Genomic DNA, 27871 nt, shown 5'->3' with positions numbered 1-27871 from the left:
TAAACATAAGAGAAAGAGAGGGAGAGTATTTCCATGAGTATCCTTAATCGCTACATTCTCCACGAATTATTGTAGACACTGTGGATTATTGTAGACACTACCTTCCGAATAAATGCCATATTTGTTGTTGACATTATTTCGGTAGGAAAAGACGGGAGTACCGTTGCTGCCCGGATTTGACTGAACGGCACTAAGCCACTGGGCAAATAATGCGGGAAGTGATGGCGTTGAGGGTGTAGCTTTAGTAGTTTCTTCGCTTGGAAGTACTTCATTAAATGGCAGAGCCGCTAGCTTGAAACCTAGTCTAAATCCAGATTCATTTTCAATTGTAGTATCTTCTGGTGGTGCTGTTTCGGTAGTTGTGGTGTCATCTGGAATGGTTGAGGTTTCAGTGGTGGAGACTTCTTCCGTTGTTGTTGTTTCTAGTGTGGTGGTCTCAGTGGTTGAGACTTCTTCTGTTGTTGATTCCACGGTGGTGGTGTCAGCGTTTGAGAGCTCTTCTGTTGTTGTTTCAAGGGTGGTGGTGTCAGTAGTTGAGGCTTCTTCCGTTGTTGTTGTTTCTAGGGTGGTAGTCTCAGTGGTTGAGACTTCTTCCGTTGTTGTTTCTAGGGTGGTGGTTTCAGTCGTTGTTACTTCTGGAGTTGTGACTTCAGGAGTTGTAACTTCTGGAGTTGTGACTTCTGGCGTTGTGACTTCTGGAGTTGTGACTTCTGGAGTTGTGACTTCTGGAGTTGTGACTTCTGGAGTTGTGACTTCTGGAGTTGTGACTTCTGGAGTTGTGACTTCTGGAGTTGTGACTTCTGGAGTTGTGACTTCTGGAGTTGTGACTTCTGGAGTTGTGACTTCTGGAGTTGTAACTTCTGGAGTTGTAACTTCTGGAGTTGTAACTTCTGGAGTTGTGACTTCTGGAGTTGTGACTTCTGGAGTTGTGACCTCAGGAGTTGTAACTTCTGGAGTTGTGACTTCTGGCGTTGTGACTTCTGGAGTTGTGACTTCTGGAGTTGTGACTTCTGGAGTTGTGACTTCGGGAGTAGTGACTTCTGGGGTGGTGACCTCTGTTGTTTCAGTTGTAGTGGGGGGTTCTGTGACCGATGGCTCAGTTGTTGTTACCTCTGGTGGGTATACTTGGGGTGTCGTGTATTTTGTAGTTGTATACGGCTTGTAAGTTGAGCTAGTTGCCGCGTAGCAAGGACCCTTTGCTACTTGTATCCAAGCTGGCGAAAATAAAAAGATTAGAATCAAGACAATATAAAAGTTCCAATTTCTTTACTTACTTACGCCCGTTTGGGCAGATTCCTGAGCCAACAGGCAATAATTATTGAAAGTTTTTGTGACCAACAGATTTGTGGCACACACTGGATCATATATCTTTGGACAGCCAGCAACAGGTGGCCGAACACTTGGACATGGGCCATTACAATGGAATTTATAGCCCAGACCATTTCTAACAGCATCCAAAAATGCTTGTAAACTGGGAAATGTTCGATAGTAACCATTTAAAACACCGCACACTGGTCCTGTGGGCTGGGAGCTGTAACCCGGTGCCCCAGGCTGGTAGCTATAACCTGGCGCCCCAGGCTGAGAGCCATAACCCGGTCGAAACACTGATGCCCCAGGCTGGGGTCCATAACCCGGTCGAAACACTGTTCCCCCAGTCTGGGAGCCATAACCCGGTCGATACGCTGGTGCCCCAGGTTGTGAACCATAACCCGATCGAAACGAATACGTATTATAAGAATATGGATAATTGGAATAACTTGAAGCTTGACTGTAGGCCACACTTGTTGCACTTGCTGGCAATGCTCCAAGGCAAATGGCTACAAGTAAGAGTATGACTTTCATGATTAGTTTGTTGTTGTTGTTGCAAAATGCTACTGTACCCTGACACTTGAAATTTCGTGGTATTTAAATACTAAACGAAAGAAACGTGCCTTATGCAAGAGTTTAATTTGACTGGATTTTGAACTCAATGTATTTCAAATTAGGCAATTCCAAAACTATTGGTTTTGAACCCCACCAGACATATGTATGCACATCGCCATGTCGTCTTCTGCTGCTTTGTGGGTGGCAGCGGGAATGAGTGGCTTTCTTTGTTTTTGCTATCTGAATTCTAAGCTGTGGTTTTCAAAGAACTGAGTGTTAGTTTCATTTGGACAAACTAAAAATAAAAAAACAGTTCCGTTGAAAACTTTACGAATTTTGGATTCTTTTTCCATCCATGGAGGAATGTAGGAAATGAGAATATGACCACTCAATGTGGCAGATCAAACAAAATTAGTTTTGCTGAAATCTGCCAAATGGCGCCCAAACAAGGACAGAGCCTTTAGTAAGGATAATCATAAGGCTCGTAACATTGTGCAATACAAAACCAGTAAAGAAAGTCCTAAAGTCTGGCGGGACCGATTTTATGATACCCTACACCACTTTCCTAATTTAGTTGAGCTCCACTTAATAATTAAAAGTTTTTATGGGAGAATTCAATCATACACGCTATGATTATAATTATAATTTAAAATTCAAAGGACTAAATATGCCGAAGCATTTGTATCTTTTAAATTCGGACTTGTATTGCCTTGGTGCACAATTAATTTGAAATCAGATAAATATATATATGGGACCTATATCCAAATCTGAACCGATCTCGATAAAATTTAGCAAAGGTATTTCTGAGCTGCATGTGATATATTTCCCCAAATATTGTTGTTACAGAGTGCATATTACGGCTGCGGAAGACAAAAATAACAAATCGGATGCACAATATATATGGGAGCTATAGCTATATCTGAGCCGTTTCGATCAAATTTGGCATACTTATTTTCAGGCCTAATTTGGTTGTATGTGCAAAATTCCATACTATTCGGGCTGATATTACACGTTTGGTGCACAATAAAAGCAAATCGGACGAAGATATATATGGGAGCTATATCTAAATTTTTACAGATTATCTCCAATTTCAATAGGGTTTGTCCTTGGGCCAAACAAATGTTGTTTGCAAAATTTCATCTCAATCGGATAATAAAATAATAATAAATGGACGGACGGACGGACAGACGGACTGACTGCATAAATCAACTCAGAAAGTGATTCTATGCAGATCATAAAAAAGAACTATGGGTCTATCTCGTTTCCTTCTGCCTGTTACAAACAAATGCACAAAGACATAATACCCTGACCACCTTGTGGTGTAGGGTATAAAAATAATTACGGGAAAAATCTAGCAGATTATGAAGGTAGAGCTAAAGACAAGATACGTTTATCGCGGTTATGAAAAGGTAACTTTTTCACACTTTTGTAAAATTTCGGATTAAGATTCCAATCCGTCCATTTTAAGTATATAGTGTCTTCGGCAATATTGCAGAGAAATATGTAAGGGATATTTCGGTTAACAATTTTAACCTTCAGGCGAGTCAACAAAGAGATCTTTTTGGTCCTTTTTTAAATATGGTTAAGAACTCCCTTAAAAGGTGATTGTGGTAAGATAAAATATTCAAGAATATCATTTGTTATAAAATTCTGTAATAGGTCCTGAAAAACATATGGAGGCTACATCTGACCTAAATTCCAGGAATTCTTATATTTTTATACCCTACCCCACATAGTGGTAAGGGTATTATGTCTTTGTGCATTTGTTTGTAACATGGAGAAGAAAACGAGATAGACCCATATTTCCTTTTGGTGATCAGCATAGAATCAAATTTTGAGTCGATTTATGCATGTCCGTCCGTCCGTCCGTCTGTCCATGTATTTTTGTAAACAAAATACATGTCGCATTTATTATTCGATTGAGATAAAATTCACAAAATGCAGGTCGCATTTATTATTGAGATGAAATTCTCTAAATAACATTTGTTTGGCTCAAGGACAAACCCTATTGAAATTGGTGAAAATCGGTCCAAGTTTAGATATAGCTCCCATATATATCTTCATTCGATTTTAGGTTTCTTGTGCACCAAATGGCTAATATCAGTCCAATGGTGTGGATTTTGCTACATCCGACCGAATTCAGCATACAATCATGTGCTGAAAATCAAAAACTGAGAATCGGTTCAGATATAGCTTTAGCTCCCAAATATATGTTTCATCCGATTTGGTGTTTAAGTCCCTCACATTCGTAATATGTACTCCACGAGACTGATATTTTGCACCAGATATCAGATGCAGCCTAGCAATTCATGATTCAAATTTTATAAAATTTTATAAGTCGACAAAGAAAATTAATTTTAGTTTCCAGCCGCTTTTCAAAAAAAATAGTTGAATCAATGTTCCAAAAAAAAAAAAAGAATTATTCATTTTTTTTGGATCGAATTTTCTTTGGACTTTTTTCGAGTTGTCGCCTGAAATTAACATAAAATTCCTTTTTAGGTACTAAAAGTCTTAGTTTTTGATTTTTATACCCTACACCACAGGGTTGTCTGGGTATTATGTCTTTGTGCATTTCTTTGTAACATGGAGAAGGAGGCGAGATAGACCCATGCTAAAGGTCATATTTATTGCCCGATTCAGATGAAATTTTGCACAAATAATGTGTTTGACCAAAGGACGAACCCTAATGAAATTGGAGATAATCGGTGAAAATTTAGATATAGTTCCCATATATATATCTTCGTCCGATTTGCCCTGTATTGTGCACCAAACGTGTAGTATGGAATTTTACACATACAACCAAATTAGAACTGAAAATAAATATGTCATTTTTTTTTCGAAATCGGCTCTGATATAGCTATAGCTCCCATATCTCATCTCATTCTTCATCCGTTGTGTTATTTTTGTGCTCCTCGGCCGTAATATGTACTCTATAACAACTATATTTGGGGAAATATATCAAATACAGATCAAAAAAAAGCTTCGTTAAATTTTATCGAGATCGGTTCAGATTTGGATATAGCTCCCATATATATGTTTATCATATATATCTTCGTCCGATTTACGTTTTATTGTGCACCAACCGTGTAATATCAGTGCCAATGAAATCGTCACAAACTGCCCGAATGTTACTCTGAGATATTTTGGCCCATTCCTGGCGAAGGGCTTGCTTGAGGTGATCGACATTTTGGTATTTTTTAGTGTCAACATTGCTTTTCAAAATATTCCGAACACAATAGTCCAACGGATTGGTATCCGGAGATTTTAGTGGCCATTGTGAGCTGGAAATGAAGCGAGAAATCTCATTTTGTAATCATTCTTGGGTGGCGCGTGCTGAATGCGATGGTGCTGAGTCCTGTTGGAATGTCCAAGGTCTGCGGCCAAAATGTTTGGGTGCCCAAGGCTTTAACACACCCTCCAGAAATATTCCCAATAGCATTTGGCTTTTATTCCGATGCCACGGTCGATTAATACGTGCGGAGAGCGATTATCGGCTGTTAAGGCTGCCCACACCATCACCATGGCCGGCGCTTGAGTTCTGGTGGCTAACCGAAGGTGCACATTTTCAGCTGACATTTTTGGCAAGTGAACACGATCGTTTTGGTCTCTTTAGCTCTTTTGAGTCGATTTTCTTTCTGTTGCGGTGTAAGTTCTTGCCCTTTTTGGAATTTCAATGGTTTTACCCCAAGCTCATTTTTCAATATTTGACGAATGGAATATTGCGATATGTTCAGCTCACGAGCCATTTTTCGGCCACTGCGACGCGGGTCTCGATCAAATCGTTTCTTTACTTTTCGAACCATTTCTGCTGATGTTCCTGTTTTCTTCCGTCCACTTCCTTGATGTAGGGCTACGCTACCAGTATCACGGTAACGAGCAATGTACGAGACATAAAAGATTGATTCACATTTAAATGCTGGAGTGCTCCAACGATAGCCACTTCTGGTTTTCCAGCCAAATTTAAAGAAATCACACTATTTCGCTTGAATTCCATCACGAATAACCTGTTTTCTGGAAAATTCTCACCAAAATGCTTTTGTACGCTTGTAAAAAATATAATGAGCTGTCACTGGAATAATTATAACAGCTGTCGGACGAATGGCTTAGAAATGACAGCAGTCTGAAGTTGGTTACAGTTTTTTCATCTCACCCTGTATGGCCTTCAGGTCGATGTTTGGTTCCCTACACTGAGTATCAAATTCACAACCTTCTTTTTTCTGGCAGATCACACACTCTATCTACCGCTGTTACTAATTACTTGATAATAAGAAAAATAAGGTTCTTTTATTTCTAATTTTTCAAGAAATCGACAACTATTCCATTTTTTTTTAAATATTTTATGGTATAGAAGGGCTTTCTAAGGTCTTCTTTGGAGTAGAAGAGCTTTAAGAGGTCTTCTATTGAATGGAAGAGATTTTAGGGATCTTCTGTAGAATAGATGAGCTTGTAAAGTCCCTCTATAGAATAGAAGAGCTTGTAAAGACTTTCTATGGCTCATAAGAGCTCTTAAAGATCTTCTATGGAAAAGAAGATCTTTTAAATGTGTCCTGAAGAATAGAAGAAATTTTAAAGCTCTTCTACTCCAAAGAAGTCCTTAAAAAGCCCTTCTATACCAGAAAATATATAAAATAAGTTTTTTATGGATTGGAATAGTTGGTTAATTCTTGAAAAATTAGAAATAGAAGAACCTTAATTTTTCTTCTTTAAATAAATATTAAATATCAAAGCTTATAAATACTTCAATAGACCTTCTAAAAGTCTTCTATGGAATATCAAAGCTTTCAGTGGTCTTCTATAAATTAACAGAGCTTTAAAAACAGAAGTAAACTATAAAAGCTTTCAGTATATATATTTTTTTAATTTTTTATTTTGATATTTCGATATTTAATATATTTTTATTTTATATTTTAATTAAAATTTATTGAATTTCATTATCGGATCGTAGGGGTAAGGGGTTGTGTTCGGCTTTTACTGGTTATTTTTACAAGGTTCACTATTGAAGACATTGCCCTCAGCATAAATGGCATAGTTGTTGTCGACATTATTCCTGTATGAAATGACGGTGCCAGATGGTACAGGTGATGCCAACAGTGAAGCTGGGAAGGAATTCAATGATCCACCGCCTGGGACATTCTTTTCTTCTGCAGGGGTTTCATTGAATTCATTTAATGCGGCAAAAGAAAAAATTGGAGGTGTTGAACTCTCACTTTCTGGAGTTGTAGTTTCTGAGTTTTCGTCAGTTGTGGTCTCGGGGGTTGAAGGTTCTAGTGTTGTGGTTTCGGGCGTTGAGGCTTCTGTAGTTGTTGATTCGGCCGTTGTCTCTTCTGGTGTTGTGGATTCAGAGGTTGTGGACTCTGTGGCTTCTGTAGTTGTGGTTTCTGTAGTTGTGGGTTCTGGAGTTGTGGACTCCGGTGTTGTGGGCTCAGGAGTTGTGGGCTCAGGAGTTGTTACCTCAGCAGCTGTGGTTGGTGTTGTTCTCGTAGAGCTGGGTACATAAGGGACGGCTGTTGTGCTGCTCCCCACCGAACAAGGACCATTCGATATTTTGACCCAAGCTATTGGAAAAATTTAAATTAATCGAAATATTCTTTTAAAATCCCCTCATTCTCCAACACTTACTTATTCCAGTTCTTTGAATTTCCTCGGCCAAGGCGCAGGGACTACTGAATGTTTTAGTTGTTACCAAATTTGTGGCACACACCGGATCATAGACGGTCGAGCAGGGATTGTGGGTGGGTGGACAGGGTCCATTGCAATGGAATGTGAAGCTATAACCATTTTTGACGGTATCCAAGAATTCCTGCAAACTTGAAAATGTCTTATAGAACCCGTTTAAAACACCGCATACCGGCTGTGGCCTTGGGAATGGAAATGGCGAGGGTCGGTATGGTGTATGGGGATAACTGAGTGGAAAACTAAATGGCTGAGCCTTGGCCAATGCCACCAAGCAAATTGCTACCAGGATGTAAATGACCTTCATGATTTGCTTTGTTGTTCTTGTTAAATGTAACTGTGCCCTTTTGCAGAATTTGAGGCGTTATTTATTTGCTTTAGCTGAAGCAGGTATTCCCTACACACATTTCCAATACGACTTGATTGTGGTGTCAAATTCCATGGCTACTCTTCAATTGAGCCAATTTCACGTACTAAGGCCTTTGTAATGCGTTTGGCAAATTATGGTGTTCCGCATTGGATTATCAGTCTTCTTTGTTTTTGTAATTGAAAGCCAGCAAAACGTGAGTTTTTTTGTTGTTGCGAAATTTTATACTTATGTTTGTAGAGGCCGTGTTGTAATTGGGCATATGCCCAGCTTAAATGACAGAAACAGAACAACGTGTCAAATTTGAATATTTTACGTCGCAAGCCTTTTCGACTAGGGCCAAAGTATATTGGCCATGAGAATATATGTTGTAATAATAAAATTCAGAAGTCCCTTGGCTGATCCAGAGAAAGCCTTTGAGAGGTCTACAGCAAAACTTTTCTAGAATACGAATTCTTTAAAGGAAAGGGCCTAATAGATGGCGGCTTGTGGATCATATCTAAAATCGGACACCTTTTAGTAATGTTCTCTACAATACAATATCGTTCAAAGGTGTTATGTATTGAGCAAAGCCTCATAAAAGCTTCCTCTGTAAAAGTATTAATTATTTTTTTTTAAATCAAGAAACAGAATATTTTATAAAAATGGCATTCAAATAGCTTCACTACAAAATAAAAGAGCCTTATATTTTCTTCTACAGAATAGCTCTTTAATCTATATTATAATATATAAAAAAGCTTTACAAGAGTAACTTTGCAAAACTCTATTAAAATATAGAAAAGCCTTACAAACAAGGAATTTCTATTCTTATCTATACAATAGCTTATAAAAATATTGTAATCTACAGAGGAACTTTGAAAGCTTATATTTTCTCTAGAAGAGCGTGAAAAGCTCTTCTATTCTATAGAAGAGCGTTAAAAGCTCTTCTCTTCTATAGAATAGCGTTAAAAGCTCTTCTCTTCTATAGAATAGCATTAAAAGCTCTTATCTTCTATAGAAGAGCTTGCAAAGCTCTTCTCTTGTAAAGAAGAGCGTAAATTGCTCTTCTTTTTCATAAAAGAGCTTGCAAAGCTCTCCTCATTTTTATAGAAGATCGTGAAAAACTCTTCTCTTTTATAGAAGAGCATGAAAAGCTCTTCTCATTTATAGAAGAACTTGTAAAGCTTCTCTTTTTTATGAATGAACTTGTAAAGCTTTTTTTTTTTCTATAGAAGAGCTTGTAAACCTCTTCTCTTCTACAGAAAAGTTTTGAAAGCACTTCTTTTATTTAGAAGAGCTTGTAAAGCAGATTTCTTGTATAGAAGAGCTTGTAAATCTCTTCTCTTCTATAACAGAGCTTCTAAAGCTCTTCTCTTCTATAGAAGAGCTTGTACGGCTCCAAAAGAGCTTTTTAAAATCTTCCCTTGTCTTGTAAAGTTCTTATCTTCTATAGAAGACCTTGTTAAGCTCTTCTCTTCTATAGAAGAGCTTTTAAAACTCTTCTCTTCTATAAAAGAGCTTTTAAAGAAGAGCTTGTAATTATCTTCTTTTCTACAGAAGAGGTTTGAAAGCTCTTATTTTCTTTAGAAGAGCTTGTAAAGCTCTTTTCTTCTATAGAAGAGCTTGTAAGGCTCTTCTATAGAAAAGAAGAGCCTGTGAGGCTCTTCTATAGAAAAGAAGAGCTTGAAAGGCTCTTATCTTCTATAGAAGAATTTGTAAAGACACTCTTGCTATGGAAGAGCTTCTGAAGCTCATATTTTTATGGAAACTCTGCTTTTCTATAGAAGAGTTTGTTAGATCTAATTTCCAACTTGTAAAGCTTTATAGAAGAGCTTGTAAATCTCCATCTATAGGCCTAATTCAGAAATTATTAGAATTGCTCGTAAAACTCTTGTGTGGAATAGAAGAACTGTCAAAGATCTTCTATGGAATAGAGAAGCTTTCATTCTTCTATAAAGTTATAGAGCTTTTATATGTCATATTTTGATGAGAAAAGTTTTCAGGGATTTCCTATGTAACAGAGGAACTTTTAAATATCGTTTATAAAACAGAAGTGCATACAAAGTTCTGTTATGGCAAAGAGGAGCTTTCAAAGCTATTCAATGTAGTTGTAATAGCTTACAAGTGTCTTGTATAGATACGCTTTTAAAAAACTTACCTGGAACAGAGAAACTTTATTGGACTCCTATAGAATATAGAATCTTAAATGGTATCCTATAGCAGCTTTCAATGGTCTTCTATAAAATTGAGTTCACAGTCTTTTCAAATTAAAAAAAAAACACAATTTTTAATTTTCGAATATTTTTTTTCTTATAAATTTATTGTAAACCTAAATTTATTGTCGCTTTCTTGAATGCCTACTTTTAAAAAGCTCAAAGAGCTTGGACAAATTCGATGCATGGGGTTTTCGTTTGGCACTATCGGTGGCTGCTCTCGCAGACGCTATCACAATATGGTTGTTGACATCTCCTTCGATGTAGGACCCGTATTTATTGCCTACATTATGTCTAAACGCTACCCGGGGAGAGGGCGTAAGTTTGGACAGCAGTTGCTGGATGGGATAAGGATAAGAAAGTAAACTAGCTGGCGTAGTGGTGCTAGGTTTCGGCGAAGCCGTATCTGGGGGGCAATACGGTCTTGGCGTTGTTGTGTGGATACAGGGCGGCTGCGGAACACCTGTGGACACACTCACTGGAGCTGTGGCTGTTTGTGCACCGGAACCTGACTCAAAGTCAGAGTCGGTCATTGCTGTTGTTGTTTCCGGTGCAATTGTGGGCAAAATGACATTAAAACCAAATGACATCAGCGGAGCAAGAGAGACTGGGAAGAACATTGTTCCTGTTTCAGAAGCTACACCCGAATCGGTCGGAAGATCGGGCTCCGTTGTTGAAAAACTGGAGCGAGTAGTTTCAAAATCACTTGTTGAGTCCTTAGGAGGTGTTGTCACCGACTCGGAAACTGAAGCCGGTGTTGTCAGCTCAGTAGAGCGATCTTCTATTGAAGTAAAGAGAGAACATTAGAGTAGCTTTATATATGGAAAACATTTCTTTGACTACCTGAAGTCGTTGTTTCCGACTCCAAAGAACCATAAGTTTGTGTGGTCTCAAAGCCAGGGCCTGGAGTGGTATCAGAACCATCACTTGGTGTGTTATCAGAACCATCAGTTGGTGTAGTTTCAGAGCCAGGGCCTGGAGTGGTATTAGAACCGTCACTTGGTGTGGTGTCAGATCCATCAGTTGGCGTAGTTTCAGAGTCAGGGCCAGGAGTGGTATCAGAGCCATCAGCTGGTGTAGTTTCAGAGCCAGGGCCTGGAGTGGTATCAGAACCGTCACTTGGTGTGGTGCAAGAGCCATCAGTTGGTGTAGTTTCAGAGCCAGGGCTTGGTGTGGTGTCGGAACCATCAGTTGGTGTGGTCTCAGCGCCATTCGTTGGTGTAGTTTCAGAACCAGGGCCTGGAGTGGTGTCAGAACCATCAGTTGGTGTAGTTTCAAAGCCTTCAGTTGGTGTGGTTTCAGAGCCAGGGCTTGTTGTGGTATCAGAACCATCACTTGGTGTGGTGTCAGAGCCCTCGGTTGGTGTAGTTTCAGAGCCAGGGCTTGGTGTGGTATTAGAACCATCACTTGGTGTAGTTTCAGAGCCATCAGTTGGTGTAGTTGCAGAGCCAGGGCCAGGAGTGGTATCAGAACCATCACTTGGTGTGGTGTCAGAGCCATCAGTTGGTGTAGTTTCAGAGCCAGGGCCAGGAGTGGTATCAGAACCATCACTTGGTGTGGTGTCAGAGCCATCAGTTGGTGTAGTTTCAGAGCCAGGGCTTGGTGTGGTGTCAGAGCCATCAGTTGGCGTAGTTTCAGAGCCAGGGCTAGGAGTGGTATCAGAACCATCACTTGGTGTGGTGTCAGAGCCATCACTTGGTGTAGTTGCAGAGCCAGCGCCTGGAGTGGTATTAGAATCGTCACTTGGTGTGGTGTCAGATCCCTCAGTTGGCGTAGTTGCAGAGCCAGGGCCAGGAGTGGTATCAGAACCATCACTTGGAGTGGTGTCAGAGCCCTCGGTTGGTGTAGTTTCAGAGCCAGGGCTTGGTGTGGTATTAGAACCATCACTTGGTGTAGTTTCAGAGCCATCAGTTGGTGTAGTTGCAGAGCCAGGGCCAGGAGTGGTATCAGAACCATCACTTGGTGTGGTGTCAGAGCCATCAGTTGGTGTAGTTTCAGAGCCAGGGCTTGGTGTGGTGTCAGAGCCATCAGTTGGCGTAATTTCAGAGCCAGGGCTAGGAGTGGTATCAGAACCATCACTTGGTGTGGTGTCAGAGCCATCACTTGGTGTAGTTGCAGAGCCAGCGCCTGGAGTGGTATCAGAACCGTCACTTGGTGTGGTGTCAGAGCCCTCAGTTGGTGTAGTTTCAGAGCCAGGGCCTGGAGTGGTATCAGAACCATCACTTGGTGTGGTGTCAGAGCCCTCATTTGGTGTAGTTTCAGAGCCAGGGCCTGGAGTGGTATCAGAACCGTCACTTGGTGTGGTCTCAGAGCCCTCAGTTGGTGTAGTTTCAGAGCCAGGGCTTGGTGTGGTGTCAGAGCCATCAGTTGGCGTAGTTTCAGAGCCAGGGCTAGGAGTGGTATCAGAACCATCACTTGGTGTGGTGTCAGAGCCATCAGTTGGTGTAGTTTCAGAGCCAGGGCCAGGAGTGGTATCAGAACCATCACTTGGTGTGGTGTCAGAGCCATCAGTTGGTGTAGTTTCAGAGCCAGGGCTTGGTGTGGTGTCAGAGCCATCAGTTGGCGTAGTTTCAGAGCCAGGGCTAGGAGTGGTATCAGAACCATCACTTGGTGTGGTGTCAGAGCCATCACTTGGTGTAGTTGCAGAGCCAGCGCCTGGAGTGGTATTAGAATCGTCACTTGGTGTGGTGTCAGATCCCTCAGTTGGCGTAGTTGCAGAGCCAGGGCCAGGAGTGGTATCAGAACCATCACTTGGAGTGGTGTCAGAGCCCTCGGTTGGTGTAGTTTCAGAGCCAGGGCTTGGTGTGGTATTAGAACCATCACTTGGTGTAGTTTCAGAGCCATCAGTTGGTGTAGTTGCAGAGCCAGGGCCAGGAGTGGTATCAGAACCATCACTTGGTGTGGTGTCAGAGACATCAGTTGGTGTAGTTTCAGAGCCAGGGCTTGGTGTGGCGTCAGAGCCATCAGTTGGCGTAGTTTCAGAGCCAGGGCTAGGAGTGGTATCAGAACCATCACTTGGTGTGGTGTCAGAGCCATCACTTGGTGTAGTTGCAGAGCCAGCGCCTGGAGTGGTATTAGAATCGTCACTTGGTGTGGTGTCAGAGCCCTCAGTTGGTGTAGTTTCAGAGCCAGGGCCTGGAGTGGTATCAGAACCATCACTTGGTGTGGTGTCAGAGCCCTCAGTTGGTGTAGTTTCAGAGCCAGGGCCTGGAGTGGTATCAGAACCGTCACTTGGTGTGGTCTCAGAGCCCTCAGTTGGTGTAGTTTCAGAGCCAGGGCCTGGAGTGGTATCAGAACCGTCACTTGGTGTGGTGTCAGAGCCCTCAGTTGGTGTAGTTTCAGAGCCAGGGCCTGGAGTGGTATCAGAACCATTACTTGGTGTGGTGTCAGAGCCCTCAGTTGGTGTAGTTTCAGAGCCAGGGCCTGGAGTGGTATCAGAACCGTCACTTGGTGTGGTCTCAGAGCCCTCAGTTGGTGTAGTTTCAGAGCCAGGGCCTGGAGTGGAATCAGAACCATCACTTGGTGTGGTGTCAGAACCATCAGTTGGTGTAGTTTCAAAGCCTTCAGTTGGTGTGGTTTCAGAGCCAGGGCTTGGTGTGGTATCAGAACCATCACTTGGTGTGGTGTCAGAGCCCTCGGTTGGTGTAGTTTCAGAGCCAGGGCTTGGTGTGGTATTAGAACCATCACTTGGTGTAGTTTTAGAGCCATCAGTTGGTGTAGTTGCAGAGCCAGGGCCAGGTGTGGTATCAGAACCATCACTTGGTGTGGTGTCAGAGCTATCAGTTGGTGTAGTTTCAGAGCCAGGGCTTGGTGTGGTGTCAGAGCCATCACTTGGTGTAGTTGCAGAGCCAGCGCCTGGAGTGGTGTCAGAATCGTCACTTGGTGTGGTGTCAGATCCCTCAGTTGGCGTAGTTGCAGAGCCAGGGCCAGGAGTGGTATCAGAACCATCACTTGGTGTGGTGTCAGAGCCATCACTTGGTGTAGTTGCAGAGCCAGCGCCTGGAGTGGTATCAGAATCGTCAGTTGGTGTGGTGTCAGATCCCTCAGTTGGTGTAGTTTCAGAGCCAGGGCCTGGAGTGGTATCAGAACCATCACTTGGTGAGGTTTCAGAGCTCTCAGTTGCTGTAGTTTCAGAGCCGGGATCTGGAGTGGTATCAGAACCATCACTTGGTGTGGTGTCAGAGCCCTCAGTTGGTGTAGTTTCAGAGCCAGGGCCTGGAGTGGTATCAGAACCATCACTTGGTGAGGTTTCAGAGCTCTCAGTTGCTGTAGTTTCAGAGCCAGGATCTGGAGTGGTATCAGAACCATCACTTGGTGTGGTGTCAGAGCCATCAGTTGGAGTAGTTTCAGAGCCAGGGCCTGGAGTGGTATCAGAACCATCACTTGGTGAGGTTTCAGAGCTCTCAGTTGCTGTAGTTTCAGAGCCAGGATCTGGAGTGGTATCAGAACCATCACTTGGTGTGGTGTCAGAGCCCTCAGTTGGTGTAGTTTCAGAGCCAGGGCCTGGAGGGGTACCAGAACCATCACTTGGTGTGGTGTCAGAGCCCTTAGTTGGCGTAGGGCTTGGTGTGGTATAAGAACCATCAGTTGGTGTAGTTTCAGAGCCATCAGTTGGTGTAGTTTCAGAGCCCGGGCTTGGTGTGGTATCAGAACCATCACTTGGTGTTGTCTCAGAGCCATCAGTTGGCGTAGTTTCAGAGCCAGGGCTTGGTGTGATATCAGAACCATCACTTGGTGTAGTTTCAGAGCCCGGGCTTGGTGTGGTATCAGAACCATCACTTGGTGTTGTCTCAGAGCCATCAGTTGGCGTAGTTTCAGAGCCAGGGCTTGGTGTGGTATCAGAACCATCAGTTTGTGTAGTTTCAGAGCCAGGGCCTGGAATGGTATCAGAACCATCACTTGGTGTGGTGTCAGAGCCATCACTTGGTGTAGTTGCAGAGCCAGCGCCGGGAGTGGTATCAGAATCGTCACTTGGTGTGGTGTCAGATCCCTCAGTTGGTGTAGTTTCAGAGCCAGGGCCTGGAGTGGTATCAGAACCGTCACCTGGTGTGGTGTCAGAGCCCTCAGTTGGCGTAGTTTCAGAGCCAGGGCCTGGGGTGGTATCAGAACCATCACTTGGTGTGGTGTCAGAGTCCTCAGTTGGCGTAGTTTCAGAGCCAGGGCCTGGAGTGGTATCAGAATCATCACTTGGTGTAGTTTCAGAGCCAGGGCCAGGGCTTGGTGTGGTATCAGAACCATCAGTTGGTGTAGTTTCAGAGCCAGGGCCTGGAGTGGTATCAGAACCATCACTTGGCGTAGTTTCAGAGCCAGGGCCTGGAGTGGTATCAGAATCATCACTTGGTGTTGTCTCAGATCCATCAGTTGGTGTAGTTTCAGAGCCAGGGCCTGGAGTGGTATCAGAACCGTCACCTGGCGTGGTGTCGGAGCCATCAGTTGGTGTAGTTTCAGAGCCATCAGTTGGCGTAGTTTCAGAGCCAGGGCTTGGTGTGGTATCAGAACCATCAGTTGGTGTAGTTTCAGAGCCAGGGCCTGGAGTGGTATCAGAACCGTCACCTGGTGTGGTGTCAGAGCCCTCAGTTGGCGTAGTTGCAGAGCCAGGGCCAGGGCCAGGAGTGGTATCAGAACCATCACTTGGTGTTGTCTCAGAGCCATCAGTTGGTGTAGTTTCAGAGCCAGGGCCTGGAGTGGTATCAGAACCGTCACCTGGTGTGGTGTCAGAGCCCTCATTTGGCGTAGTTGCAGAGCCAGGGCCAGGGCCAGGAGTGGTATCAGAACCATCACTTGGTGTTGTCTCAGAGCCATCAGTTGGTGTAGTTTCAGAGCCAGGGCCTGGAGTGTTATCAGAACCATCAGTTGGTGTGGTGTAAGAGCCATCAGTTGGTGTAGTTTCAGAGACCTCAGTTGGCGTAGTTTCAGTGCCAGGGCTTGGTGTGGTATCAGAACCATCAGTTGGTGTAGTTTCAGAGCCAGGGCCTGGAGTGGTATCAGAACCATCACTTGGTGTGCTGTCAGAGCCCTCAGTTGGCGTAGTTTCAGAGCCACGGCTTGGTGTGGTATCAGAACCATCAGTTGGTGTAGTTTCAGAGCCAGGGCCTGGAGTGGTATCAGAACCGTCACTTGGTGTGGTGTCAGAGCTCTCAATTGGCGTAGTTTCAGAGCCAGGGCTTGGTGTGGTATCAGAACCATCAGTTGGTGTAGTTTCAGAACCAGGGCCTGGAGTGGTATCAGAACCATCACTTGGTGTGGTGTCAGAGTCCTCAGTTGGCGTAGTTTCAGAGCCAGGGCCTGGAGTGGTATCAGAACCATCACTTGGTGTTGTCTCAGAGCCATCAGTTGATGTAGTTTCAGAGCCAGGGCTTGGTGTGATGTCAGAGTCCTCAGTTGGCGTAGTTTCAGAGCCAGGGCCTGGAGTGGTATCAGAACCATCACTTGGTGTGGTATCAGAACCATCAGTTGGTGTAGTTTCAGAACCAGGGCCTGGAGTGGTATCAGAACCATCACTTGGTGTGGTGTCAGAGTCCTCAGTTGGAGTAGTTGCAGAGCCAGGGCCAGGAGTGGTATCAGAACCACCACTTGGTGTGGGGTCAGAGCCATCAGTTGGTGTAGTTTCAGTGCCAGGGCTTGGTGTGGTATCAGAACCATCAGTTGGTGTAGTTTCAGAGCCAGGGCCAGGAGTGGTATCAGAACCATCACTAGGTGTGGTAGCAGAACCATCAGTTGGTGTAGTTTCAGAGCCAGGACTTGGAGTGGTATCAGAACCGTCACTTGGTGAGGTGTCAGAGCCCTCAGTTGGCGTAGTTTCAGAGCCAGGGCCTGGAGTGGTATCAGAACCATCACTTGGTGTGGTCGCAGAACCATCACTTGGCGAAGTTTCAGAGCCAGGGCCTGGAGTGGTATCAGAACCATCACTTGGTGTAGTTTCAGAGCCAGGGCCTGGAGTGGTATCAGAACCGTCACCTGGCGTGGTGTCAGAGCCCTCAGTTGGAGTAGTTGCAGAGCCAGGGCCAGGAGTGGTATCAGAACCATCACTTGGTGTGGTATCAGAGCCATCAGTTGGTGTAGTTTCAGTGCCAGGGCTTGGTGTGGTATCAGAACCATCAGTTGGTGTAGTTTCAGAGCCAGGGCCAGGAGTGGTATCAGAACCATCACTAGGTGTGGTAGCAGAACCATCAGTTGGTGTAGTTTCAGAGCCAGGACCTGGAGTGGTATCAGAACCGTCACTTGGTGTGGTGTCAGAGCCCTCAGTTGGCGTAGTTTCAGAGCCAGGGCCTGGAGTGGTATCAGAACCATCACTTGGTGTGGTCTCAGAACCATCACTTGGCGAAGTTTCAGAGCCAGGGCCTGGAGTGGTATCAGAACCATCACTTGGTGTAGTTTCAGAGCCAGGGCCTGGAGTGGTATCAGAACCATCAGTTGGTGTGGTGTCAGAGCCCTCAGTTGGAGTAGTTGCAGAGCCAGGGCCAGGAGTGGTATCAGAACCATCACTTGGTGTGGTATCAGAGCCATCAGTTGGTGTAGTTTCAGTGCCAGGGCTTGGTGTGGTATCAGAACCATCAGTTGGTGTAGTTTCAGAGCCAGGGCCAGGAGTGGTATCAGAACCATCACTAGGTGTGGTAGCAGAACCATCAGTTGGTGTAGTTTCAGAGCCAGGACCTGGAGTGGTATCAGAACCGTCACTTGGTGTTGTGTCAGAGCCATCACTTGATGTAGTTTCAGAGCCAGGGCTTGGTGTGGTATCGGAACCATCACTTGGTGTGGTCTCAGAACCATCACTTGGCGTAGTTTCAGAGCCAGGGCTTGGTGTGGTATCAGAACCATCACTTGGTGTAGTTTCAGAGCCAGGGCCTGGAGTGGTATCAGAACCGTCACCTGGCGTGGTGTCAGAGCCCTCAGTTGGAGTAGTTGCAGAGCCAGGGCCAGGAGTGGTATCAGAACCATCACTTGGTGTGGTATCAGAGCCATCAGTTGGTGTTGTTTCAGTGCCAGGGCTTGGTGTGGTATCAGAACCATCAGTTGGTGTAGTTTCAGAGCCAGGGCCAGGAGTGGTATCAGAACCATCACTAGGTGTGGTAGCAGAACCATCAGTTGGTGTAGTTTCAGAGCCAGGACCTGGAGTGGTATCAGAACCGTCACTTGGTGTGGTGTCAGAGCCCTCAGTTGGCGTAGTTTCAGAGCCAGGGCCTGGAGTGGTATCAGAACCATCTCTTGGTGTGGTCTCAGAACCATCACTTGGCGAAGTTTCAGAGCCAGGGCCTGGAGTGGTATCAGAACCATCACTTGGTGTAGTTTCAGAGCCAGGGCCTGGAGTGGTATCAGAACCGTCACCTGGCGTGGTGTCAGAGCCCTCAGTTGGAGTAGTTGCAGAGCCAGGGCCAGGAGTGGTATCAGAACCATCACTTGGTGTGGTATCAGAGCCATCAGTTGGTGTAGTTTCAGTGCCAGGGCTTGGTGTGGTATCAGAACCATCAGTTGGTGTAGTTTCAGAGCCAGGGCCAGGAGTGGTATCAGAACCATCACTAGGTGTGGTAGCAGAACCATCAGTTGGTGTAGTTTCAGAGCCAGGACCTTGAGTGGTATCAGAACCGTCACTTGGTGTGGTGTCAGAGCCCTCAGTCGACGTAGTTTCAGAGCCAGGGCCTGGAGTGGTATCAGAACCATCACTTGGTGTGGTCTCAGAACTATCACTTGGCGTAGTTTCAGAGCCAGGGCTTGGTGTGGTATCAGAACCATCAGTTGGTGTAGTTTCAGAGCCAGGGCCTGGAGTGGTATCAGAACCGTCACTTGGTGTTGTCTCAGAGCCATCAGTTGGCGTAGTTTCAGAGCCAGGGATTGGTGTGGTATCAGAACCATCAGTTAGTGTGGTGTCAGAGCCCTCACTTGGCGTAGTTTCAGAGCCAGGGCCTGGAGTGGTATCGGAACCATCACTTGGCGTAGTTTCAGAGCCAGGGCTTGGTGTGGTATCAGAACCATCAGTTGGCGTAGTTTCAGAGCCAGGGCCTGGAGTGGTATCAGAACCATCACCTGGTGTGGTCTCAGAACCATCACTTGGTGTAGTTTCAGAGCCAGGGCCTGGAGTGGTATCAGAACCGTCACCTGGTGTGGTGTCAGAGCCCTCAGTTGGAGTAGTTGCAGAGCCAGGGCCAGGAGTGGTATCAGAACCATCACTAGGTGTGGTAGCAGAACCATCAGTTGGTGTAGTTTCAGAGCCAGGACCTGGAGTGGTATCAGAACCGTCACTTGGTGTTGTGTCAGAGCCATCAGTTGATGTAGTTTCAGAGCCAAGGCTTGGTGTGGTATCGGAACCATCACTTGGTGTGGTGTCAGAGTCCTCAGTTGGCGTAGTTTCAGAGCCAGGGCCTGGAGTGGTATCGGAACCATCACTTGGTGTAGTTTCAGAGTCAGGGCCTGGAGTGGTATCAGAACCGTCACCTGGTGTGGTGTCAGAGCCCTCAGTTGGTGTAGTTGCAGAGCCAGGGCCAGTAGTGGTATCAGAACCATCACTTGGTGTGGTGTTAGAGCCATCAGTTGGTGTAGTTTCAGTGCCAGGGCTTGGTGTGGTATCAGAACCATCACTAGGTGTGGTAGCAGAACCATCACTTGGCGTAGTTTCAGAGCCAGGTCCTGGAGTGGTATCAGAACCATCAGTTGCTGTAGTTTCAGAGCCAGGATCTGGAGTGGTATCAGAACCATCACTTGGTGTGGTGTCAGAGCCATCAGTTGGAGTAGTTTCAGAGCCAGGGCCTGGAGTGGTATCAGAACCATCACTTGGTGAGGTTTCAGAGCTCTCAGTTGCTGTAGTTTCAGAGCCAGGATCTGGAGTGGTATCAGAACCATCACTTGGTGTGGTGTCAGAGCCCTCAGTTGGTGTAGTTTCAGAGCCAGGGCCTGGAGGGGTACCAGAACCGTCACTTGGTGTTGTGTCAGAGCCATCAGTTGGTGTAGTTTCAGAGCCAGGGCCTGGAGTAGTATCGGAACCATCACTTGGTGTGGTGTCAGAGCCCTCAGTTGGAGTAGTTGCAGAGCCAGGGCCAGGAGTGGTATCAGAACCATTACTTGGTGTGGTGTCAGAGCCATCAGTTGGTGTAGTTTCAGTGCCAGGGCTTGTTGTGGCATCAGAACCATCAGTTGGAGTAGTTTCAGAGCCAGGGCCAGGAGTGGTATCAGAACCATCACTTGGTGTGGTGTCAGAGCCATCAGTTGGTGTAGTTTCAGTGCCAGGGCTTGTTGTGGCATCAGAACCATCAGTTGGTGTAGTTTCAGAGCCAGGGTCAGGAGTGGTATCAGAACCATCACTTGGTGTGGTATCAGAGCCATCAGTTGGTGTAGTTTCAGAGCCAGGGCTTGGTGTGGTATCAGAACCATCAGTTGGTGTAGTTTCAGAGCCAGGACCTGGAGTGGTATCAGAACCGTCACTTGGTGTGGTGTCAGAGCCCTCAGTTGGCGTAGTTTCAGAGCCAGGGCCTGGAGTGGTATCAGAGCCAGGGCCTGGAGTGGTATCAGAACCATCACTTGGTGTAGTTTCAGAGCCAGGGCCTGGAGTGGTATCAGAACCATCACTTGGTGCTGTCCCTGAACCATCAGTTGATGTAGTTTCAGGGCCAGGGCTTGGTGTGGTATCAGAACCGTCACCTGGTGTGGTGTCAGAGCCATCAGTTGGTGTAGTTTCAGAGTCAGGGCCTGGAGTGGTATCAGAACCGTCACTAGGTGTGGTGTCAGAGCTCTCAATTGGCGTAGTTTCAGAGCCAGGGCTTGGTGTGGTATCAGAACCGTCACCTGGTGTGGTGTCAGAGCCATCAGTTGGTGTAGTTTCAGAGTCAGGGCCTGGAGTGGTACCAGAACCGTCACTAGGTGTGGTGTCAGAGCTCTCAATTGGCGTAGTTTCAGAGCCAGGGCCTGCAGTGGTATCAGAACCATCACTTGGTGTGGTCTCAGAACCATCACTTGGCGTAGTTTCAGAGCCAGGGCCTGGAGTGGTATCAGAACCATCACTTGGTGTGGTTTCAGAGCCAGGACCTGGAGTGGTATCAGAACCGTCACTTGGTGTGGTGTCAGAGTCCTCAGTTGGCGTAGTTTCAGAGCCAGGGCCTGGAGTGGTATCAGAACCATCACTTGGTGTGGTCTCAGAACCATCACTTGGCGTAGTTTCAGAGCCAGGGCCTGGAGTGGTATCAGAACCATCAGTTGGTGTGGTGTCAGAGACATCAGTTGGTGTAGTTTCAGAGCCAGGGCCTGGAGTGGTATAAGAACCATCAGTTTGTGTGGTGTCAGAGCCCTCAGTTGGCGTAGTTTTAGAGCCAGGGCTTGGTGTGGTGTCAGAACCATCAGTTGGTGTAGTTTCAGAGTCAGGGCCTGGAGTGGTATCAGAACCATCATTTGGTGTGGTGTCAGAGCCATCAGTTGGTGTAGTTTCAGAGCCAGGACCTGGAGTGGTATCGGAACCGTCACTTGGTGTTGTGTCAGAGTCCTCAGTTGGCGTAGTTTCAGAGCCAGGGCCTGGAGTGGTATCAGAATCATCACTTGGTGTAGTTTCGGAGTCAGGGCCTGGAGTGGTATCAGAACCATCACTTGGTGTTGTCTCAGAGCCATCAGTTGATGTAGTTTCAGAGCCAGGGCTTGGTGTGGTATCAGAACCGTCACCTGGTGTGGTGTCAGAGCCCTCAGTTGGAGTAGTTGCAGAGCCAGGGCCGGGAGTGGTGTCAGAGCCATCAGTTGGTGTAGTTTCAGTGCCAGGGCTTGTTGTGGCATCAGAACCATCAGTTGGTGTAGTTTCAGAGCCAGGACCTGGAGTGGTATCAGACCCGTCACTTGGTGTGGTGTCAGAGCCCTCAGTTGGCGTAGTTTCAGAGCCAGGGCCTGGAGTGGTATCAGAACCATCACTTGGTGTGGTCTCAGAACCATCAGTTGGTGTAGTTTCAGAGCCACGGTCTGGAGTGGTATCAGAACCGTCACTTGGTGTTGTGTCAGAGACATCAGTTGGTGTAGTTTCAGAGCCAGGGCCTGGAGTGGTATCGGAACCGTCACTTGGTGTTGTGTCAGAGTCCTCAGTTGGCGTAGTTTCAGAGCCAGGGCCTGGAGTGGTATCAGAATCATCACTTGGTGTAGTTTCGGAGTCAGGGCCTGGAGTGGTATCAGAACCATCACTTGGTGTTGTCTCAGAGCCATCAGTTGATGTAGTTTCAGAGCCAGGGCTTGGTGTGGTATCAGAACCGTCACCTGGTGTGGTGTCAGAGCCCTCAGTTGGAGTAGTTGCAGAGCCAGGGCCAGGAGTGGTGTCAGAGCCATCAGTTGGTGTAGTTTCAGTGCCAGGGCTTGTTGTGGCATCAGAACCATCAGTTGGTGTAGTTTCAGAGCCAGGACCTGGAGTGGTATCAGACCCGTCACTTGGTGTGGTGTCAGAGCCCTCAGTTGGCGTAGTTTCAGAGCCAGGGCCTGGAGTGGTATCAGAGCCAGGGCCTGGAGTGGTATCAGAACCATCACTTGGCGTAGTTTCAGAGCCATCAGTTGATGTAGTTTCAGAGCCAGGGCTTGGTGTGGTATCAGAACCGTCACCTGGTGTGGTGTCAGAGCCATCAGTTGGTGTAGTTTCAGAGTCAGGGCCTGGAGAACCATCACTTGGCGTAGTTTCAGAGCCAGGGCCTGGAGTGGTATCAGAACCATCACTTGGCGTAGTTTCAGAGCCAGGGCCTGGAGTGGTATCAGAACCATCACTTGGCGTAGTTTCAGAGCCAGGGCCTGGAGTGGTATCAGAACCATCACTTGGCGTAGTTTCAGAGCCAGGGCTTGGTGTGGTATCAGAACCATCGGTTGGCGTAGTTTCAGAGCCAGGGCCTGGAGTGGTATCAGAACCATCACTTGGCGTAGTTTCAGAGCCAGGGCCTGGAGTGGTATCAGAACCATCACTTGGTGTGGTCTCAGAACCATCACTTGGCGTAGTTTCAGAGCCAGGGCCTGGAGTGGTATCAGAACCATCACTTGGTGTGGTCTCAGAACCATCACTTGGCGTAGTTTCAGAGCCAGGGCCTGGAGTGGTATCAGAACCATCACTTGGTGTTGTCTCAGAGCCATCAGTTGGCGTAGTTTCAGAACCATCACTTGGTGTGGTCTCAGAACCATCACTTGGCGTTGTTTCAGAACCAGGGCCTGGAGTGGTATCAGAGCCATCAGTTGGCGTAGTTTCAGAGCCAGGGCTTGGTGTGGTATCAGAACCATCAGTTGGTGTAGTTTCAGAGCCAGGACCTGGAGTGGTATCAGAACCGTCACTTGGTGTGGTGTCAGAGCCCTCAGTTGGCGTAGTTTCAAAGCCAGGGCTTGGTGTGGTATCAGAACCATCAGTTGGTGTGGTGTCAGAGCCATCAGTTGGTGTAGTTTCAGAGCCAGGGCCTGGAGTGGTATCAGAGCCATCACTTGGCGTAGTTTCAGAGCCAGGGCCTGGAGTGGTATCAGAACCATCAGTTGGTGTGGTGTCAGAGCCATCAGTTGGTGTAGTTTCAGAGCCAGGGCTTGGTGTGGTATCAGAACCATCAGTGGGTGTAGTTTCAGAACCAGGGCCTGGAGTGGTATCAGAGCCATCACTTGGCGTAGTTTCAGAGCCAGGGCCTGGAGTGGTATCAGAACCATCAGTTGGTGTGGTGTCAGAGCCATCAGTTGGTGTAGTTTCAGAGCCAGGGCCTTGAGTGGTGTCAGAATCACCACTTGGTGTAGTTTCAGTGGCAGGGCCTGGAGTGGTATCAGAACCGTCACTTGGTGTGGTGTCAGAGCTCTCAGTTGGCGTAGTTTCAGAGCCAGGGCTTGGTGTGGTATCAGAACCATCAGTTGGTGTAGTTTCAGAGCCAGGGCCTGGAGTGGTATCAGAACCATCACTTTGTGTGGTGTCAGAGCTCTCAATTGGCGTAGTTTCAGAGCCAGGGCTTGGTGTGGTATCAGAACCATCAGTTGGTGTAGTTTCAGAGCCAGGGCCTGGAGTGGTATCAGAACCATCACTTGGCGTAGTTTCAGAGCCAGGGCCTGGAGTGGTTTCAGAACCATCACTTGGCGTAGTTTCAGAGCCAGAACCTGGAGTGGTATCAGAACCATCACTTGGTGTGGTCTCAGAACCATCACTTGGCGTAGTTTCAGAGCCAGGGCCTGGAGTGGTATCAGAACCATCAGTTGGTGTGGTGTCAGAGACATCAGTTGGTGTAGTTTCAGAGCCAGGGCTTGGTGTGGTGTCAGAACCATCAGTTGGTGTAGTTTCAGAGTCAGGGCCTGGAGTGGTATCAGAACCATCATTTGGTGTGGTGTCAGAGCCATCAGTTGGTGTAGTTTCAGAGCCAGGACCTGGAGTGGTATCAGAACCATTACTTGGTGTGGTGTCAGAGCCATCAGTTGGTGTAGTTTCAGAGCCAGGGCCTGGAGTGGTATCAGAACCATCACTTGGTGTGGTGTCGGGGCTCTCAGTTGGCGTAGTTTCAGAGCCAGGGCTTGGAGTGGTATAAGAACCATCACTTGGTGTAGTTTCAGAGCCATCAGTTGGTGTAGTTTCAGAGCCAGGGCCTGGAGTGGTATCAGAACCGTCTCTTGGTGTGGTGTCAGAGCCTGGAGTGGTATCAGAAACATCACTTGGTGTGGTGTCAGAGCCATCACTTGGTGTAGTTTCAGAGCCAGGGCCTGGAGTGGTATCAGAACCATCACTTGGTGTTGTGTCAGAGCCAGGGCCTTGAGTGGTATCAGAACCATCACTTGGTGTTGTCTCAGAGCCATCAGTTGGCGTAGTTTCAGAGCCAGGGCTTGGTGTGGTATCAGAACCATCACGTGGTGTTGTCTCAGAGCCATCAGTTGGCGTAGTTTCAGAGCCAGGGCTTGGTGTGGTATCAGAACCATCACTTGGTGTGGTTTCAGAGCCATCAGTTGGTGTAGTTGGAGTAGTTTCAGAGCCAGGGCCTGGAGTGGTATCAGAACCATCACTTGGTGTTGTGTCAGAGCCAGGGTCTTGAGTGGTATAAGAACCATCACTTGGTGTAGTTTCAGAGCCATCAGTTGGAGTAGTTTCAGAGCCAGGGCCTGGAGTGGTATCAGAACCGTCTCTTGGTGTGGTGTCAGAGCCTGGAGTGGTATCAGAAACATCACTTGCTGTGGTGTCAGAGCCATCACTTGGTGTAGTTTCAGAGCCAGGGCTTGGTGTGGTATCAGAACCATCAGTTGGTGTGGTGTCAGAACCATCAGTTGGTGTAGTTTCAGAGCCAGGGCCTGGAGTGGTATCAGAAACATAACTTGGTGTGGTGTCAGAGCCGTCAGTATGTGTATTTTCAGAGCCAGGGCCTGGAGTGGTATCAGAACTATCAGTTGGCGTAGTATTAGGGCCATCAGTTGGTGTAGTTTCAGAGTTTTTAGTTGGTGTTGTCTCATCTGTTGTTGAAGAGGGTGTTGACTCTGTGCCACTCGTCGAGCCTGTTTCACCTGGGATTATCACACCACCTCCGGCTACGCCTGAATCAAAAACTGTGGTGGTTGTTTCTAATGTGGCATCTGCTGTTGTTGACTCTGTTAATGGCAAACTTGTAATAGCTGTTCCACCAGAATCAAAATCAGATGTTGTCGCCAATGTTGTGGTTGTCATTCCATTGGTTGCTGTTGAAGATGTGGGTGTTGACTCAGGCTCACTTGTTGCACCTGTTGATCCTGTTATGGCTTCTCCATCTCCTGCTGCACCTGAATCGTAGTCATCGATTGTTGTCTCCGTTTGGGAGGTTTTGGGAGATGATATCTCTGTTGATGCTGAGGTCGTTGACTCCGTGCCGTCTGTAGCGTATGTTGAGCCGGTTATGCCTTCTCCATCTCCTGCTGCACCTGAATCGTAGTCATCGATTGTTGTCTCCGTGTGGGAGGTGGAGAGAGATGATTCCTCAGTTGATGCTGAGGACGTTGACTCCGTGCCGTCTGTAGCGTATGTTGAGCCGGTTATGCCTTCTCCATCTCCTGCTGCACCTGAATCGTAGTCATCGATTGTTGTCTCCGTTTGGGAGGTGGAGAGAAATGATTCCTCAGTTGATGCTGAGGTCGTTGACTCCGTGCCGTCGGTAGCGTATGTTGAGCCGGTTATGCCTTCTCCATCTCCTGCTGCACCTGAATCGTAGTCATCGATTGTTGTCTCCGTGTGGGAGGTGGAGAGAGATGCTTCCTCAGTTGATGCTGAGGTCGTTGACTCCGTACCGTCTGTAGCGTATGTCGAGCCGGTTATGCCTTCTCCATCTCCTGCTGCACCTGAATCGTAGTCATCGATTGTTGTCTCCGTTTGGGAGGTGGAGAGAGATGATTCCTCAGTTGATGCTGCGGTCGTTGACTCCGTACCGTCTGTAGCGTATATCGAGCCGGTTATGCCTTCTCCATCTCCTGCTGCACCTGAATCGTAATCATCTATTGTTGTCTCCCATGTGGAAGTCTCTGTTGTTTCCGTTTGGATGGTGGAAAAAGATGATACCTCTGTTGATGCTAAGGTCGTTGACTCCGCTCCGTCTGTAACATATGTTGACCCCGTTATGGCTTCACCCTCGCCAGCTGCACCCGAATCGTAATCATCTGTTGTTGTATCCAAAGTGGGATTTGTTACTGCCTCGGTTGTATCCCAAATTCGAGTTGTGAAGTCTGAGAAAGGTGTGGTCTCCGAATTTGGGGTCGTCTTATCAGAAGTTATCTGTAACTCTGTCGTTGTGTCTATCACCGTGGTTGTGAGTAAAGGTGTAGAGGCCGTTGTCGTTATGTCGGAGATATCGTGATGACAGGGACCAGCTGAGACCACAATCCATTCTGGAAAATAGAAAATTGAATTTTAATGCATTTCAGAAATAGTACTAATTGATGGCTTACCCTTTCCCGTGAGATACTCATCCTTACGCAGATCACAAGTATTCCTAAATGTTTTCGTTGACTTCCCATCAAAGGCACAGATCAGTTCAATGGATGAACAGGCTGTAACCGCTGGAGGACAGGGTCCATTGCAGAAAAATCTGAAAGCTAATTGAGATCAAGAGACATGAAATGAAATTCCCAGAAAAAAAATCCCAAATGACTACCATAACCGCGTCTAACTGCTTCCAAGAAATGATTGAGGCTTGCAAACGTTTTGAAGGCACCATTCAAAATACCACACACCGGTGCCATTCCAATTGCCGTGGTTGGCTTCTGAGTTGGTCTATTGTGTGGCATATAGGCATATGGATAGCCATACCAGGGAAGACTGCTGGGTGGTGGCAGTGGCGGCAAAAACGGTGGATACGGCTGGACTTTGTAGCCATAGAAACGACCCGAATGGCCAAATGTCAATCTCAGAAAGGGTACTAGCCAGGCTAGTAGAAATATTAGAATCCTCATGACACGACGATATTGTTATTGTTATTTTCAATTCGATAATGAGACGCGCTAATTAAATTTTATAGTATTTAAATGAAACAACTGAGAACGATATTTGAGCCAGCCGCACACACATACACACACACTCACTAAAATTAGACAATGACTAGTGTTGGAGGGATGTGGGTCGTTTCCATTACATATATGGAAAATATATATATTAATTACAATTTCGATGTTTCATAATGTACGTGATCCGAGTGTGCTGAGAGAAATTATTCTGTCGTTTATAAAAAAAGACAAAAAGTGGATTCCTTGAACGCGGAAATGATTGAAATTTCATGCGACACATCATTGCTCTGAACTGAACGGTGAATAACTTTGTTCTCTGCCAGTGATGAGCTTTTTGTAATGGCTTGCATATTTTAGGTATTTTGAATATTTTTGGGAT

The 27871-nt window shown here is 46.3% G+C and overlaps 2 protein-coding genes across 2 annotated transcripts; both read right to left on the bottom strand.

Annotated features, from left to right (window-relative positions):
• Positions 1 to 66: 66 nt before the first annotated feature.
• On the bottom strand, positions 67 to 27441 carry LOC101901695 (mucin-12-like). Its single transcript, XM_059127559.1, has 8 exons — positions 27144 to 27441; positions 26938 to 27084; positions 10939 to 26877; positions 10221 to 10876; positions 7483 to 7873; positions 6849 to 7418; positions 1275 to 1817; positions 67 to 1214 (listed from the first exon to the last, which is right to left on the bottom strand). The coding sequence occupies exons 1-8, from the start codon at positions 27439 to 27441 to the stop codon at positions 67 to 69; spliced, it is 19692 nt and encodes a 6563-aa protein (XP_058983542.1).
• Positions 6727 to 7989, bottom strand: LOC105262532 (integumentary mucin C.1-like). The gene is made up of 2 exons (XM_011297809.3): positions 7483 to 7989; positions 6727 to 7418 (listed from the first exon to the last, which is right to left on the bottom strand). Exons 1-2 carry the CDS (start codon positions 7841 to 7843, stop codon positions 6832 to 6834), a joined length of 948 nt encoding a protein of 315 aa, XP_011296111.2. The 5' UTR covers positions 7844 to 7989; the 3' UTR covers positions 6727 to 6831.
• Positions 27442 to 27871: the final 430 nt, after the last annotated feature.

This window comes from Musca domestica, unplaced genomic scaffold (genome assembly GCF_030504385.1).
Source record: "Musca domestica strain aabys unplaced genomic scaffold, Musca_domestica.polishedcontigs.V.1.1 46, whole genome shotgun sequence".
NCBI classification, from domain to species: Eukaryota; Metazoa; Arthropoda; class Insecta; order Diptera; family Muscidae; genus Musca; species Musca domestica.
The sequence above is the reverse complement of the archived record's forward strand: the minus strand, read 5'-3'. Positions and strand labels throughout refer to the sequence as shown.

Bases quoted from the DNA above. Each gene is read 5' to 3' on its own strand.
- LOC101901695 (XM_059127559.1), bottom strand. From the start codon at position 27,441: ATGAGGATTCTAATATTTCTACTAGCCTGGCTAGTACCCTTTCTGAGA. The intron at 7,874-10,220 runs TAAATTTAGGTT...AAAAGGGCACAG, and splicing joins GGCATTCAAGAAAGCGACAA to TTACATTTAACAAGAACAAC. The intron at 1,818-6,848 runs GTAAAAATAACC...TCTTACTTGTAG, and splicing joins TGTCTTCAATAGTGAACCTT to CCATTTGCCTTGGAGCATTG.
- LOC105262532 (XM_011297809.3), bottom strand. From the start codon at position 7,843: ATGAAGGTCATTTACATCCTGGTAGCAATTTGCTTGGTGGCATTGGCC. The intron at 7,419-7,482 runs GTAAGTGTTGGA...TTTTTCCAATAG, and splicing joins AATTCAAAGAACTGGAATAA to CTTGGGTCAAAATATCGAAT.